At 42.0% G+C, this 16,577-nt stretch overlaps 2 protein-coding genes across 30 annotated transcripts in view; one reads left to right on the top strand and one right to left on the bottom strand.

The window, feature by feature from the left end:
- The window catches only part of BMAL1 (basic helix-loop-helix ARNT like 1), an 81,343-nt gene extending 72,995 nt beyond the window's left edge, over positions 1-8,348 (top strand). For all 20 annotated transcript variants that reach the window (XM_027768715.1, XM_027768714.1, XM_027768708.1 and 17 more), the window contains 3 exons: positions 1,235-1,328; positions 5,848-5,950; positions 6,655-8,348. In XM_027768715.1, the coding sequence (XP_027624516.1) occupies positions 1,235-1,328; positions 5,848-5,950; positions 6,655-6,815 (358 nt within the window). In that variant the 3' untranslated portion in view covers positions 6,816-8,348. The remainder of the gene's footprint in view (positions 1-1,234; positions 1,329-5,847; positions 5,951-6,654) is intronic.
- Positions 8,067-16,577, bottom strand: part of BTBD10 (BTB domain containing 10) — a 79,418-nt gene continuing 70,907 nt past the window's right edge. For all 10 annotated transcript variants that reach the window (XM_006142543.3, XM_006142551.3, XM_006142549.3 and 7 more), the window contains one exon: positions 8,067-9,186. In XM_006142543.3, the coding sequence (XP_006142605.1) occupies positions 8,876-9,186 (311 nt within the window). In that variant the 3' untranslated portion in view covers positions 8,067-8,875. The remainder of the gene's footprint in view (positions 9,187-16,577) is intronic.

The raw sequence follows: 16,577 nt of genomic DNA, 5'->3' as shown, positions 1-16,577 counted from the left end.
TGTAACCATTACCCCATCTGCTGATCCCAAGAGACAGATATTTCTGACAGGGACTTGCCATGTCACGATGCTCCTGCCTCAGCCTCTCAGTCAGGACCAGGAGCACACTCCCTCACCCTGCCTGTTCAGGTTGGTCCAGGAACCAAACCCCAGCCTCCCATAGCTGGGCCAGAATGATGGTTTTACAGACATAAGCAGCGACAGCGGGAGACAGTGGGGAATTCTTCAGTAAGCAACTAGTAGCCTCTAGGTATGCTAAGCACACAGGATACAGAGGTGTGTGCTGCCTCTGAGGAGCTTATAACGCAGGCGAAAGACAGCACTGGGTCACTCACAAATCGAGAGCAGACTGCGAGACAGTGGAGCAGTGGCCCCTGATAGTCACACAGCAGTCACAGCCACCAGATTCTCCCTAAACTCTCGCGCCAGTGGCAAGCCATGGCTTCCTTTCCTGAGGTCTGTCAGCCTGACAAGGTTATGTGCGTTTACAGCTCTAAGTCTTTCCTTCTGTAAGCCTACCAGGCAGAGGGAGGTGCTAGCTGAAAAAGGCCTGAACATTTTCAACACCCTCTGCCTTAGAAGCCTGCTGTTACTGCTACTGCTGTCTCTGCTACTACTGCTGGGCTTTTTTTTGGGGGGGGGGGGGGGGGGGGGTGTGGCAGATCTACATTGGTACTTTCTATTGCCTAAAGGTAATCACTAGCTAATCCTGTTTGTAGGCAAGAGGATTCCTCATTTCCTGTGGGTTCCAGTTCAGGGTATCAAAGATGGAGGTTGAACTTCTAAGGTCTCCCCAGACTCATTCTGTGACTCTGTGAGGAAATAAAACTGGCCACTTACTTGAAATTCACCAACCTGAATCCAGCCCCTAATCCAAGGGCTTTGTCAGTGAGATGCTCAACTCCTGGGTCTGCATTCTAGATCAGGTGCCTGAAGAACAAATCCAGCTTGTCACCTGTTTTTGTAAATAAAGTTTTATTGGAACACCACTAAGCCCAGTCATGTCATTTACGGATTGTCTATGGCTGCTTTGAGCTACCCTGGCCAAGTAGGGCAGTTGTAACAGAGACCATGGCCTAGAGAACTTAGTTCACTGTCTGGCCCTTTCAGAGAAAAACTTGCCAATCCCTAATCTACATCTGCATCCTCCTTCTCACCCTCACCCCTTAACAAAACACACAGCCTCAGTGAAAAAAGAAAAGGCAATGTAACTAACTCTTTTCTTCTCTGACAGGATAAGAGGGTCATCGCCTTCCAGCTGTGGCTCCAGCCCATTGAACATCACAAGTACGCCTCCCCCTGATGTCTCTTCCCCGGGAGGCAAGAAGGTGAGGCTGATGACTTTGAGGCTAGAGAACCTCTTGCCCAAGTTCTGAAATGCTGGGGGTGAGAGTAAAGAATTAGGATTGCGGTTGCTGAAGCAAGTTGGACTCGCTTCCTCTTGAAGTAAGGCACCTGTGGGAGGCTGGGTGCAAAGCATACTGGTGGAGTAGGAAGGCTTGCTGACGTCCTGAAGATGGGAGTGGGGAAGGTGAAGATTATTCTAAGGAATGGTGAGCTGTCAGCCATTTCACTGGTGGAGCAATTCAGCAGTTCCCGTGAGGGAAGGGTTGGTGAGTGCCTCACAGAAAAGCATTTCATCCTCCACCAAGAGTTTTCAAGGGAGAACATATGATTAGTGTTGAGGGCCAACACTGAAACAGCAACCCACAGTGCTTTGGAAGTCAAGCCGGGGTTTACAGCTGTGAAGTACTTGGGAATCTCCTGCATGGGTGTCCTTTGATGGGACAGCCTTAGGTGTAAATAGCTGTTGACATTGCCAGCCCTCCTGAAGACCTGGTTAGAGGACGGTATTATATGTTGGTTTAGGAACCACTCACCTGTTTTTATCTTTGCCAGAGAATCACAAACCTAGGCCCGTGTTAGTTATAAATCATAGATCTATTATAATGCCTGATGTCATTACAGATTAGGACATCCCAAGAATCAGCATCTTTGGATATGAAGTCTTCTCCTCCCATCTCTGAACACATGCACACAGAATATTAGGAATTCACATAGGTAGGATTTAGGATACAAACTGCATCAAATGCAGGGCAGAGGTTTTTCAACTCAGCTCCTCAGAAGCTCAGGTTACCAAGAGCCATAGAGCTATCACGTAGGGTAGATGGGGAGGAAGTGGGAAGCAGAGAGGGCAAGGACGTAACGTCTACCAAGGCAGCTTCTGTTTTCTGTAAGTATCTTCTGCAAAAGTGGGTCTTTCTCCCCGCAAAAAATGTTGAAGATCAACAAGTCAATGGGGAAGAGCACAATCAAAGCAGACTGGCCAAGGTTTGAAGCCTGGCTTTGCCATGTGCTAGTTACGTAAACTTAGATAACTTAATAAGCCTTATTTTTCTCCACAGTGGGGTGCATACTGGTCAGCACAGCCAGCATCTTTGCATATGAAGTCCTGTTATGAGATGATATATGTGCAAGTGCCTGGCCCTTGAGAATAACAGAAAATATCGCCAAATAGATCAAGTCTGGACTTGGTTTCCCCACCTTCTGCTTGCGGCTGTTCCTAGCTCTGATCTCCTGGTAGAACCCTGGTTCCTTCCTCCACGCTGGATCCACTGTCTCCTCAGAGTAGTCTCCCCATCTCTTCTCAGTCCAACTTTTAGGCACTTGACTTCCTGGAATTAGAGGATTCTACTATATCAATATTTGCTTAAATATTACTTAGAGAACATTCATATGCATTCTCTCATATTAACCTCACAACTTCACAGATGACAAAATCCAGACTTCCCAGCACTTCCTAATTAAGTGTGGCCCCCACAGGACAATCCAGTCCTTATGACCTCTGATTCTTTTCACATTGACGACTGCCAGAAACCCAAGCTGTGCTCTGCACGATAAAGCCCCAGATAGTTTTGAGGCATATATTATGAAAATCCTTCCCTTTCTTTGGGCTTATAAAAATGGGTTCTTAGCAAAGAAGTTTTGAGTGTATCTGCTCTAAGTCCTCACCAGCACTACTTACAAGAAAGCAGCCTACACAAGGCGGAGTTAAAACGACAGCAGCATTAAGCAGTGCATCAGACCCACAAGAATTAAGGTTGCCCTTCCCAGTCACTTCCAAATTTGGCAGCTCCAAAAATTAACCATATAGTTTGTAGCTGTGTCAGTCAGGATCAAGCTAAAAAAGGGAAGCGAAGTGAGCCTCCATAGGTCCCAGAGGACACACAAGTTCAGATAAAACAGTACATCTATAAATGTCACCTGTGGGCTTGGAGGAGCGGAAGGGCAAGACTCCTTCAAGGGTCTGCAAGGTAAAAGCCATTTCTTTTTTTCTGAGGTTTTTGCTATAGGGTGCGTGCGTTCGCCAGCAAGAGACAGAGAGACAGAAAATGAGAAATCACCCCCTGTGGGGATGGCCATGCAGCAATGCTTTCTCCTCCATTTTCCTCTCAGGATCTTGGGCATGCAGGCACACGTACCCAGCATGAGTTTAAGCCACTGGGTCCAGGAATCAAACTGTGGTTGACTACATGGGAGTCCAGCGACATAGCCATTATGCCATCTGCTGGTCCCTGTAAAAGCTATTTTCATAATAATGCTAAAACATTTTCCTCCACTGTGTTGGTATGTACACCAAAAGCAATGTGGGGTACCACTGCTGGGTTTTGCAAAATTCAGAGCAGTGACATCAAACTACATTAGTAGTTATTGTATTCATCACCACACACTCACAATAAAAGAATAAAGGGATCAGCAGATGGCATAATGGTTATATTGCTGGACTCCTATGTAGCGACTATGGTTCAAGTTGCAGACCCAGCGGCTTAACTCACTCCAGGCATGTGTGTATGAGTGCCCCAAGAGGAAAATGGAGAAGGGATTGCAACATGGACATCTCCGTTGGGGAGTGACTTCTCGCTTTCTGTCTCTTTCTCTGGCAAGCACATGCACCCTGTAGCAAAAATTCTTTCTAAAAATAAATAAAGATAAAAGCCAGTTTCATTTAAGAATGAATGGTAATGTTTAGATGTTATATAATGACATGTCAACATTTGGAAGATCTGCATAACTCAGTGAACTGGTATTTTCTAAATGACCAATACATTTCAAAATCACTCAGGGGTCTAAGACCCATCCCAAGTGCTAAGATACACCAGTGGATTTTAACATGACAGAGTGCAAAAAATTCGTTGACATGGTGTCACGACTCCTTGATGCAGTGAATCTTTTTTCTGGGGAGAGGTTTTTGCTATAAGGGTGCATGTACTTGCTAGAAAGAGACAGAGAGATAGAAAGTGAGAAATCGCCCCCCAGGGAGGATGGCCACGCCGCCATCCCTTCTCCTCTCTTCTCCTCTCAGGATCTTGGGCATGCACGCACACACACCTGGCACGAGTTTAAGCCACCAGGTCCGGGACTCGAACTGTGGTCAACTACATGGGAGTCCAGCCTGCTTGGCCCATGTAGTGAATCTTTAAGAACCTTCCATTTTCAAGTTTTAATGTAATACTAAAGAGTAACGCCACAGTTATTTGAAACGATGATTAAAATCTGCCTTCCTTTTCTAACTACATACCTGTGGGGGTTGTATTTCTTTCATATACTTCACTCAAATAGCATATCTAAATACTGAATGGAGAAGCAAATGAGACTCTAGTTCAAATATATAAAGCCAGACAGAATTACAAAGAAGTAAAAGGATGACATGTCTCACTGGTTTTTTGTTGTTTTAGAAAACAATTTTCATCAATGGGGCCGGCAGGTGGTATGGTGGTTAAGGGCGCTGGACTCCCATATGGCCAACTGCGGTTAAATTCCCAGACCTGGCAGCTTGCTTTTTCACTTCCTCTTTCTGTCCTTCTCTGGTCAAATTTAAATTAATTAATTCTTTTTTTAAAAATTTCATTAAAATGCTATTCATTATTCATGTTAACATGTAATAGGTGCTTTAAAAATTATTAGCTTTAATTTCAAAAATATTGCCATAGACATTGATAAATTTAGCCTACATAAACAAAAGTTCTTTGGAGTCCTCAATCATTTTTGAGAGGGAAAATAAAGGGGACCCGAGACCAAAAGTTGAACTGTGGAGATAAAGTTGTAATGCCACCTACTGGCAAGGCTGGGAACTGCCACTTTTCCTGAAATCAGCACTACTGAAGGGTCTGCCTCTAAACAGTTACTTTTCAAGGGAGCCCCAGTCAGGGGAAGGGAGCTTAGAAGAGTGAGAAGCATTTTGACACAAGAATTCGAAGTTTGGCTATTAAGGAGTAATCGTAATTCTCCTTAGTGGCCTATCTTGAGAAAACCATAGGTCACTGAAGTAGGCACCCACTGCGTATTTGGTGATGACAGCCTTGCTGTTATTTTGTTGTTCATTTGTGACTGTAGAGCTGTCTCTCTCCACAGCGTAACAACCCCAGTTGTTTCTTCCTCAGCAACATCTGTTTTTGTTTTACTCCCTTATGGGGGAACCGCCCCACTGGAATCACTGAAGTTTAGGCCTTGGACTTAAGGGACTATGCAGGCAGCAAGATCCTAGGGATTTTATTCAGCAGTTAAGTTACTCTGGGGATACTACTCAACCTGTAAGTCACCTGTGTGGGCTGAATCAAATGAAGAGAAAACGATGATGTGGAGGAAGGCTTTTCCTTACTATGACCATTCCGAACAGTTCTTTGCAATCACTTGGTAGAAAACTGAAGCATCTGAAACATCCTCCCCACCCCCTCATCTTCCTCTTTCCAGCTTCCTTCATTTTCTTGGTGACACTGCACAAGATAGTGACTGAAAATTTCATTTAAGAGTGGAAAGCTTCATACCGTACCCCTTTTTTGTTTGTAGATTTTAAATGGAGGGACTCCAGACATTCCTTCCAGTGGCCTACTACCAGGGCAGGCTCAGGAGAACCCAGGATATCCATATTCGGATAGTTCTTCTATTCTTGGTAAGTGGCATTATTCATCACCTCCATTGTGATGTGCTTGCAGAACCTCTGACATTGAGAGTCAGGTGTAAGAACTGAACTGCACAAAACCAAGCTAGTTCTAGATAAATTTGATGCGAACAAAGCAAAGGTTTAAAATTTTTAACATCTTGACTTCAAAGTTAACATCAATGGTTGACTTTTGGTGGGATCCATGTTTGTCTCCAGAACTCAAGAGCAGAGCAGCCTAGACATGGGTTTTCTCTCATGTGGAGCAGTCTCTCTGATGAAGGTTCAGAGAGAAAGCCTAGCAGAGGCATCAGTAAGCCTTTCGGAGGGTATTTTAAAGTCATTAAGAGATGTTGCTTCTCCCTTCCCATCTTTTTCTCTGCTTGTCTTCCTAGATCTTTTTCCTAATCTCTCTCCTCCTGTTTGCCTTTCTGTAACACCCTCAACTGGTTTTTTTGTAATATTAAAATGAAGTCAACTCAAATGTAGCACGTATTGAATTTTAAGCACTTTGTTCTTATTTCTAAAAAGTTGATTCTTTCCTCTGAAAACAGCATCCTAAGAAAATATTTCGGCAATGCAGCCCCAAAGCCGCTTCTCTCACCCTACTGTTAAATATAACTTTCTTATTAAACATATGCTTAGGAATTGCTTATTGAATCTAGACATGCTTGGTATTTTTTTTATCACTGACCAGTTTCTGTCCCTTCCCACAGGTGAGAATCCCCACATAGGCATAGACATGATAGACAATGACCAAGGATCAAGTAGTCCCAGTAACGATGAAGCAGCGATGGCTGTCATCATGAGCCTCCTGGAAGCAGATGCTGGGCTGGGTGGCCCTGTTGACTTTAGTGACTTGCCTTGGCCGCTGTAAACACTATATGTTGCTTTGGCGACAGCTACAGTATCAAAGTGCATTACTGGTGGAGTTTTACAGTCTGTGAAGCTTACTGGATAAGGAGAGAACAGCTTTTATGTACTGATTTCATAAGAGCCATCTCAGAGCCATTGATACAAGTCAATCTTATTATGTGTAACTTCAGACAAAGTGGAACTAAGCCTGCTACAGTGTTCCTTCATCATTGATTATTGGGCTAGCTGTGGATAGCTTGCATTAATTGTATATTTTGGATTCTGTTTGTGTTGAATTTTTTAATCATTGTGCACAGAAGCATCATTGGTAGCTTTTATATGCAAATGGTCATTTCAGATGTATGGTGTTTTTACACTACAAAGAAGTCCCCCATGTGGATATTTCTTATACTAATTGTATCATAAAGCTGTTTATTCTTCCTTGTAAGAATCCTTTACTATAAATATGGGTTAAAGTATAATGTATTAGACAGTTAAATATTTTTAATAAATGTTTCCCTTGTTCTATAAACACTGTTCTCATTCCAAATAATTAGAAAAACATTCTACATGCCACAGACTGGATCAATTTCTACAGTGGTGTTTAAAGACAGTCCATGCCAATAGCATTTGCAGTGCCTTTCTGTCCTTTGTAACAGCTCTGTGACTTGCATAATTTCCACATGCTATTGGCTTAGCTTTGTTACAAATAACTTCTGTATGGTTGCAATTTCAATGTATGTGAAAACAAAGATGTTACTGCTTACATACCAATTTCAGACCCTCAAGATTAGATGTAACAAATGCTTCCCTTACTGCTCTCCCTTTCTACTACTTCTTGTACTTGGCTTCAAACATGAAGTGACCCCAGACCCAAAGCACCTAAAGTTGATTCCTTTTTGAATTGGGCCACTGAATATTTGAAATAGAATCTGCATGAATAATTCGCTAAGTAGAACAGCATGGTAAAAGCACTGACCTAGTGTCACAAACTGGCTCTGAAACACAGGGTACTATGTGACCTAGTAAACTCATTTTGCCCTGCATACCAGGGTGACCTATAAAATTCTCTTTTTGGCTCTAATAGTGTCTTGAATTTGTAGTACATTTTATAATTAGGAGGGAATTTAAGTGCCTTATCACACATATACCAAATTATATTTCCTTAAGCTACCATTTGATTGTTAGTTATACTTACATGAACAAGACAGGAAATCTGCTAATTATGAGACTAAAAATCTGGTCCAGGGGATTATAAAGTTGGTCAGAAACATTAAAACAATGGAATTTTATTTGGATGAAAAACTCGAGTTTACAATCATTTAGTAAATGAAGAGCAAACACTTCATTTTCCTATCCCATAACTCTTAAGAAAAAAAGCATTAGTAAATAAATATCTGTGAAAAGATTAAGGGTAAGGCAGACTGGATAATAAACCACCTCTGATGTTCACACTCTGCATGTGACTCACTCTGCAAGGGTGAAATGGCACTGGAGATAAGTGAACTGGTAAGATACGGGCACTGCCTCTCATCCTACTCATTCAGATAAGCCCGAGATAAATACTCATTTTTTGCTCATCGTGGCAGCAAACTATACACACTTTACTGAAGGAATACTTGGATAGAAGCACTTATGTAAGTTATATTACGTATCACAACTATAAAATGGCTTGAACAGTCCATTTAACCATCATTTATAAAGTGCAACTAAATAATGTTTTGCATTTTATCTGGGGTGTGATGAGTATCAATCTAGACTGAAAAATACCCCAGCTGCCAAGTTCCACCACTTCTGAAAAGACCTAGGTGTTTGAAAAAGGACTGTCCCCCATACAAAGAACCAATTTCACAAACCTACTGGTAAACAAATACATTTATATAACCAGAACCTCAGGATGCTAGAGTTGTACTCATTTAAAAACCATTCAGCTACCTTTGGTCTTTAAAAAAGCCTACACTGCAATACTAAACACTGCTATGTGCGTCTCACGATGAAGAAGAGTGGCCTTGCAGTGCAGAATGAGGAGAGTACAACGTCACTGTGAAGAGTAGCATGCTATGGTTTTAAAGAACAGCAGCATCACATCATTGGATTCTGTGCATCAGGATCAAGGTCACTGTTGCCAGAAGGGGGGTGGATGGGAAGGATATCCAGCTCGTCCACTTGTGGAGTCGGGTGCATGACTACCAGCTGGTCCTGGGGAATGTCTGCGGCAGCTGCTGCAAGGTTGGTGATAGATTTACTCTTTACACACTGGAAGTCTACATGCCGGCTCTTTCCTTCTTCCTTCTCCCAGGACATTCGGATAAAAGGTCTTTGGACGTAGTTGTAAATCACTTCTGGGCGGCCTCCTGGCCTTTTCTTTACTTTTTCTTTGTAAGTAGGGTAACCTGGAGGAAAGACAGGTTTTAAAACTGAAGATACGTGTGTGTGTGCACACTCGCACACCCCTCCATGGCATTTCTCACCCAGTTTAGTTTTTGAGGGCTTTTCTGCTGCAGGTCCTGAACACACAGAAATTGAAACAAAGAGGGGAAACCACTTTCTATCGCGAAGCCGTAGTTCAACAGTCAGAAAAATCCTACTGATAAAATTCACAAAACCTTCCACCACTCTTTCAGCTATCCAGTGCATTAACCTCTAGAAAACCATTCCTGACGTGGGAGTACAGAGGGATGTGTCCCGATGCAATGGTGTATAACCTGGGGCAAGTCTTTAGCTCCAGCTGTGCATCTTTAATAACTCTGAGCCATTCTCTTCCTATTTGGCCTAAAGGGCCACAGTTTACTGCTATAATTGGCCTCCTAGTTGCCTTAAACCTAAGTCTAATCTTTCATTACTCTGAGTTTTTTTCTTTCATTTTTTGGTAAGTGACATAGTGTTGTACAGCTCTCCATCCAGCTGGTTCAAGATAATTCTGCCCCTAGGTAAGCAAGGCCCACATTTTGACCTCCTATAGTTTGTCATGAATACTCCCCAAAACCAGGTAGGTAATTTAGATTCACATTTCCAAAGCTACTTACACTGATTAATCATACTTCCTTCTTCTGGATCATAATCACTGAAACGTAACAGCTAATAAGGGTATAGTTTTAGAAAATGTTCAATTACTTACTAGTGAGACAATTTATCCAAAAATAAACTATCCTTAGAAACTATGACAAGTGTCTTCCCTCCTTGCTACTAGCAAGAATTGCTAGTTTGGACCAGAGATTAACAAATTTTTCAGTTTAAATCTGGACAGTAAATGTTTCAGGTTTGTGGGCCACATTGTTTCTTTTGAAACTACCCAACTCTGCCACCAAGAAGTGAAGTCAGCCATAGTTAATATGTAAATAAATTAATATGTGTATGTTCCAATAAAATGTTATAAAAAACAAACAAATGGCCCCACCGCAGTAGTGGTGTCGCTGCACGGTACTGTGACCATATGGGGCAGCACCCGGGTTCGGATCCCAGGATGGTCTGAACATTGTAATAGCTGGCTAGAAGCCTGAGGGAGGATCATGGCACGGTAAGACCCTGTCAAGGGTCCCTGTCTCAATCAATCATTAAACTTTAAAATGGCAAGGGGACAGCCAGTGACACAGAAGTAATGCTGCACTGCTGAATCCACACAGGAGGGTCTAGGTTCATGTTCCAGGCATTTCTATACATGTGTGGCCATGATTGGGGCTGAGTGAGGCTAGGGGAGATCACACCCCACAGGGTCTTCACGCCATAATCTATCCCAGTACTTCTCAGCTAAGCTCAAATCACAGGCACAGGTGTGTGAGTGTGCCCAACGTGCTCAAGGAGGTCTCAGGATACAAACGAGGGACCTTTCCCGTTTGAGTCCAGTTCTACTACTGCTGTCCCACTCTTGGCCCCTGTAGAATGATATCTTCATTTCACATTCCCAGTCGATTACCATTTTAAAGGCAGCCCCAGAGATCAGAAAAGTTACCAACTCTTATTTCTTTGTCCTTGATTCTTCCTGGACTATTACGAGTCTTTAAAATTACCACTTCATCATAATCCAGTCTGTCTACACAGAATGATCACTCTACACAAATGAAATCATATATCTTAAAAACTACCAATGATTTCCTCATGCTTAAAGGGGAATGTCCAGGGCCAGTAGGTGGTATGGTGGTCAAGGCACTGGATCCCACACGGCCAACTCTGTAGTTAGAGTCCCGGACCTGGTGGCCTGAAAAACACGTCAGGCATTTGTACATGTGCCCAAAATCACAACAGGAGAGTGGGAGAGAAGGGACTGCAGTGTGGCCAACCCCCTGAAAAGGTGACTTTTCCCTTTCCTTCTGTCTCTGTGGTGAGTGCACATGCCCTATGGCAGGCAAAAAAAGAAGGAAAGTCCATGCTCCTTAGCTGAGTACACAAGTTTTTACAACGTGACTTCAAACTACTTAATTTCACCTACTAGCATGCTGTGCTCACTCTAATTCTAGAGCTCTCAAATACTAACTGGTTGCATTAAACTTTTTACTTTTCATAAATACGTTTTTGTGCTTGTATGCATATTGTTTACATACATTATTGCCTGTTCCCTCCTGGTTGTCTCATCTCGGCAGCTCCAATCCCTTTTCTGCTTGGCAAAAACATTAAGACTCCCCACAGAGTTAATCATTTGTTTCTCATGCTCCAGAGCACTCCCATTGTAATCATTTTTCAGCTCTAAATCGTAATTACCTTTTGGTATATCTGACTTGCTCACCTAAACAGTGAGTGCCTATGCGGCACAGCGCTCCATCTCTGTATCTCGGGTGCCTAGCATAGCACTTCACATACTGCCGGTGCTAAACGAGTATTTGAGCATGGATGAACGAACCACCAGGATGGATCAGTTGTGATAACTTCCTGGATATCCATCTTACTGAAAACAACATTTTTTTCCTTTAAAAAATAAGGTAAAATAGAGGCTGCCAAGTGGTGGTTAAGGCGCTGGATTCCCACATGGCCAACTGTGGTGTGAGAAAGCAAGGAGCTAGTGGCTTGCTTTCTCACACACACCCTCTCTCTCTGGTCAAATTAAACTAATAACAATAAAGAAAATTAAATAAATAATATAAAATAATTAATTTAATTAAATAAACTTTTAAAGTTTTTTATTTTTTTTTTAAATGTCAAACTGGGCTGGCTTCATATCCTGGTGGTTAAGGGAGCCAGGTAACACATAGCCAACCAGAGTTCATATCCTAGCCCAGGGTGGCTTGAAGAACCAGGTCAGTTACCTGTGTGTGTGACAAATCCTGACAGGATGGAGAAGTGGAGAAGGAATAGCAGCATGACCATGTTCGACTGTGGAGTGCTTTCTCTCTGTCCCTCTCTGTCTCTTTGTTTCTCTCTGGCAAGCACACGTGCCAACTGGCAAATTTTTAAAAATAAAAAATAATTTAAAAATAACGTCTATCCTGGGGCCAGCAGGTAGCATGGTGGTTAAAGATGCTGGACTCCCACATAGCCGACTGTGGTATGAGACCTGGACCTGGTGGCTTGCTTTCTCACTTTCCCTCTCTCTCTTTCTTGGTCTCTCTCTGATCAAAGTGGGAAATAATAACATCAAATAAAGTTAAATAATTCTTTAAGAAAAAATAAAGTCTATTCCTAGCTTCCAGATTTACCATTCTATTGACTCAACAAGTAATGGCTTAGCAACTATTTCATCAAAGAGTGATAAGCGGGCTGCCTTAAAGGTATGGCCTACTGAGGGTGATGAGATGTGTTCATAAAATTAAAGGACATCTCAAACAGCAGGTACATACACAGAAGAGGAAGTAAGGCAATAATGGAGCCGTAAAAATTTCAAAAGAATAATGAGATTCCAATGGGCTAAAAGACAGAAAAAAGTTTCCTGTAGGCTTCCCTTGTGCTGGATTTTAATGAATGAGCAAGCCGGAATGGGCAGAAACAAGGGAACGGCAACACAAATGAGAGAGTATCACTCTAAGAAGATGGCATAAAGTAAGCTTCAGAGGCACAACACACAGAAGGGGTTAGGAAACCCTGAGGCAGGTGTAATTGGAGCAGAAGGCCTGTACTGAGGAACAGTGGGAGGTATTGTTAGAAAATAGATTTAGGTCAGAAGGGGGACAACTCTGAATCAAGTATACTCGCTATTAAAGCAGCAGCAGCTCAGATTTGTTTTCAGGCTTAGTGTGTATTAAAATTGTCTTGCCATTCCTGCCCAGAATGCAAAGGGTATATTATAGCCCATGTAAGTAAAGACTTCATCATTTGGTCTTGAACTTCCTGCATTTCCAGGAATGTAAAGACAACTATAATTCAATATTATTATTTCAGGTTTTTCTCCTTAAACTTTAGGTTCTGTTCAAAGTCTCAGACAAATACCTTGACCACAGACCTTTTTACTGATTTCAGGACAGGATCCTAATGGCAGGAGCAAGGCCATATCTGATATGGTCCAGTAGGTGGAGTAGCAAACCCCTGCAGTCCTAGGAACTGCCTTTAGAACCCAACCCTATGGGGTTGAGAGATGTTCCAGGGAGGGATGGGTGAAGCAAAATGAAACCCCACCCCCATACAACTGCCTCTCAGTGGAACTGTAGTGTAGACAGTAATTTAGGCAAGAGCTGTTTGTGTTTTCCCACCTTCATCCCACTTCATATTTAGCAAGACCCACAAACTCCAAAATCCTGCTTAAAATCAGGTAGAATAGGCCCCAGATAGGCCTGATTATAGAAATGCCTGAACAGAAGAAACATGAATATGGCACTGCAGAAGCATATTTAAAAAAAAAAAAATCTTTCCAGCTTTATATGAGAGAATCTTCAAAAAAATTCATGAAAAATACATATTACCAAAAAACTATGCATGGATTTCAACATTTTTGCACCAAAATAAATTTTAATTCCATTTTTCCACAAACTTTCTGAAGCCTCTCATATTACATCATATATCCAAGTTTTCTCCTGTCCTCCCCATATCCCTTATTCACCAAACCAATCTAGCTCCCATGAAAGTCAACATATTTAACTCTACACTAATAGGATTTTTTTTTTTTTTTTTTTTTTTTTTTTTAAAGACAGACACTCCCATGTTACAATCCTCCAGCCTCAACCTCCCAACTGAGACTAGAGGTCCACATGACTCTTTTAGACAAGGTGTTGTTATGTTGCCCAGGGCAGATCTGAGTTCGAGATCCTCTTGCCTTAGTCTCCCTGAGCCCCTAGGACTACAGGGCATGCCACTGTACCCAGTCTCTAGATTAGCCCAGAAACCGAACTCAGGCCTCCCATGTGGCCCCAGCTTATGGAACACAGTGGCTTGGCAGAGCATGCAACCTTGGCTAGGCTGATAATCAGACTTCTTTTATAGACTTGGCACTGGAAGGGCAGCAGGGAGAAAATAAGGGAGTAGGGGCTAACAAAATGAATATCTGGGAAATTTGATTTTATTTTTCCTTTATCTAGAAAATTCTCAGGACTTTTACTGGGACTGAGGCTATTCTATTTATTTTTTCAAATAGAAAAAAATTATAGACTTGATGGGAAAATACAGCTGTTGATTTATACATTAGTTGGGGAAAAAAATGAATGCTTCAGAATATAGAAGCAGTTACTGAGGGAAGAGTAGAAGAGCTTGGCTAGTTACTATCCTGTCAAACTCAAGAATAATTTTTCTAAGCTTGTAGTATATCGGCAAACAATGTTGCATACTGACTCTTTTTTAAAAATCCCATTTAATAGAGTATTTCAAAACCACTTGCAGACCAGAATCAAAGACACCTGTATTCAAGTCCTACTTTTACTATTCATTCCCAATGAAACTTTAATGTAGTGTTTAACCTTTTATGTTTCAGTTCCTTCCTATTAAAAATAAAGTAATGTCGAGTAATCAAATAGCCTCATTTAAAAGGGGGAAAGCTCTATTTCACAAAAGAATACCAGCTAATAAATGTAAAAGGAATGACAGAAATAAAAGTGATCATTTTGCAATCTCTAATGAACTTACTGATTTAGATAAGAACTACCAATTAATATTTAAAACCTTTATGTTACAGTTAAAGGGGTGCTAGAGATTCTTATGCTGTCAAAATAATAACACAAACGAATGGAGGGACCAGGCTGTTGTGTACTCTTATCAATAGAAGAGACTTAAATTAACGCCTTAAATCTAACTTATAGTTCATAGGAATTACAGAGGAGATGGTAATAAACGGAAGGGACAGGACAAATCCATAAGCAGGACCTTCTGCAGGACAACTGGCCTAGATTCTTCAGTAGGACAGTGTAACAAACAGGAAACTAGTCTACACAGGAGCCTTTTACCTAACAGATTCTCTAGATTTTAGCTAATTAAAAGGTAGAGTCCTAGACTGGATTCTAGCTCAGAAAGACCAGTTACCTGGGGGAAACAATTGGAAATTTTAATGTGGAGTGCTACTAAGGAATTATTCTTAATTTTCTGTGATAAAATATTTTAGAGGTACATATTAAAATTTTTGGAAGTGAGATACCAGGATCTATAAAATGTGCTATAAAGATGATTTTTTTAAATGGGGTTAGTAATAAACAATACTTGTCACTAGATTCTTTTTAAAAATTTTGAGGAGTTTTTGCCTTAGGGTACCTGTACTCACCAGAGAGAGAAAGAGAGACAGTGAGAGAGACAGTGAGAAATCACCACGCAGGGGGCATGGTCACATCACAGCCCTTCTCCTCCATTCTTTTCCTGGGATCTTGGACTCACACACACATGCACCCAGCATGAGTTTTAAGTCATTGGGTCCGGGACTAGAACCAGAGTCAGCCACGTGAGAATGTGCTATGCCATCTGCTGGCCCCTGTCACTAGGTTTTTAAGAGCTATAAAAATTCACTGAAGAGTTTGGCTCAATGCCTACAGCATGGATATTGTTCTCTTGCACTAAAGAAAAATTCACTTTTAGTAACTAACTTATATGTAGCTTTTATTCATTTATTCACTAACTGAGAACCTCTCTACACTAGGAACTAGGCCACATGTTAGATACACAACATGTACCTTGACTTCTCTCAAGGAGCTCACAGTCTGTGACTAAACAAACATGACTACAGTAAGGTGTTCAAAGGAGCAAATTCGTAGGTGTTCCAAGAAGGTTTCGGAGGGCTTAAAAGAGGAATGGTGGTAGCTATATAAAGCAAGAGTGAGTAGGTTAGGAAGGAGAGTTATTGCTAATAAATTTCATTTGAGTATCATGCCTTCCTGAGGCATATTATATAGGTAAATAAACCAATACTAAGAAAGGCTGACTGGGACCAGAGCAGTTGGCATAATGGCTATGTCGCTGGATTCCCATGTAGTCAACCACGGTTTGAGTCCTGGACCCGGTGGCTTAAACTCATGCTGGGCACATGTGAATGTGTGCCCAAGATCCCGAGAGGAGAGTAGAGGAGAAGGGACTGCAGCATGGCCATCCTCCCTGGGATCTCTGTATTTTCTGTACCCCCAAAACACTAAGCTCATTTTTACCTCAACACATTCCTTTCTATTTCTAGGGCCAGCCTGTGGCCTGGTGGTTAAAACAACTGCATCCCACTTGCCCTACCACACAGTTTGAGTGTCTACGAGGGTCTGAAAACCCTGCATGGGCCAGCAGGTGGTATAGTGGTTATGTCACTGGACGCCCACATTGCTAAACGCAGTCCGAGCCCCAGACCCAGTGGCTTGAAAATCAAAGGGCACATGTGCGTGTGTGCCCAAGATCCCAGGAAGAAAAGGGATTGCAGTGTGGCCATCCCCCCCTGGTGGGGTGATTTCTCACTTTCCCTTTCACTATC

Source organism: Tupaia chinensis, unplaced genomic scaffold (genome assembly GCF_000334495.1).
Source record: "Tupaia chinensis unplaced genomic scaffold, TupChi_1.0 Scaffold000077_1, whole genome shotgun sequence".
Classification (NCBI taxonomy): Eukaryota; Metazoa; Chordata; class Mammalia; order Scandentia; family Tupaiidae; genus Tupaia; species Tupaia belangeri.
The sequence above is the reverse complement of the archived record's forward strand: the minus strand, read 5'-3'. Positions and strand labels throughout refer to the sequence as shown.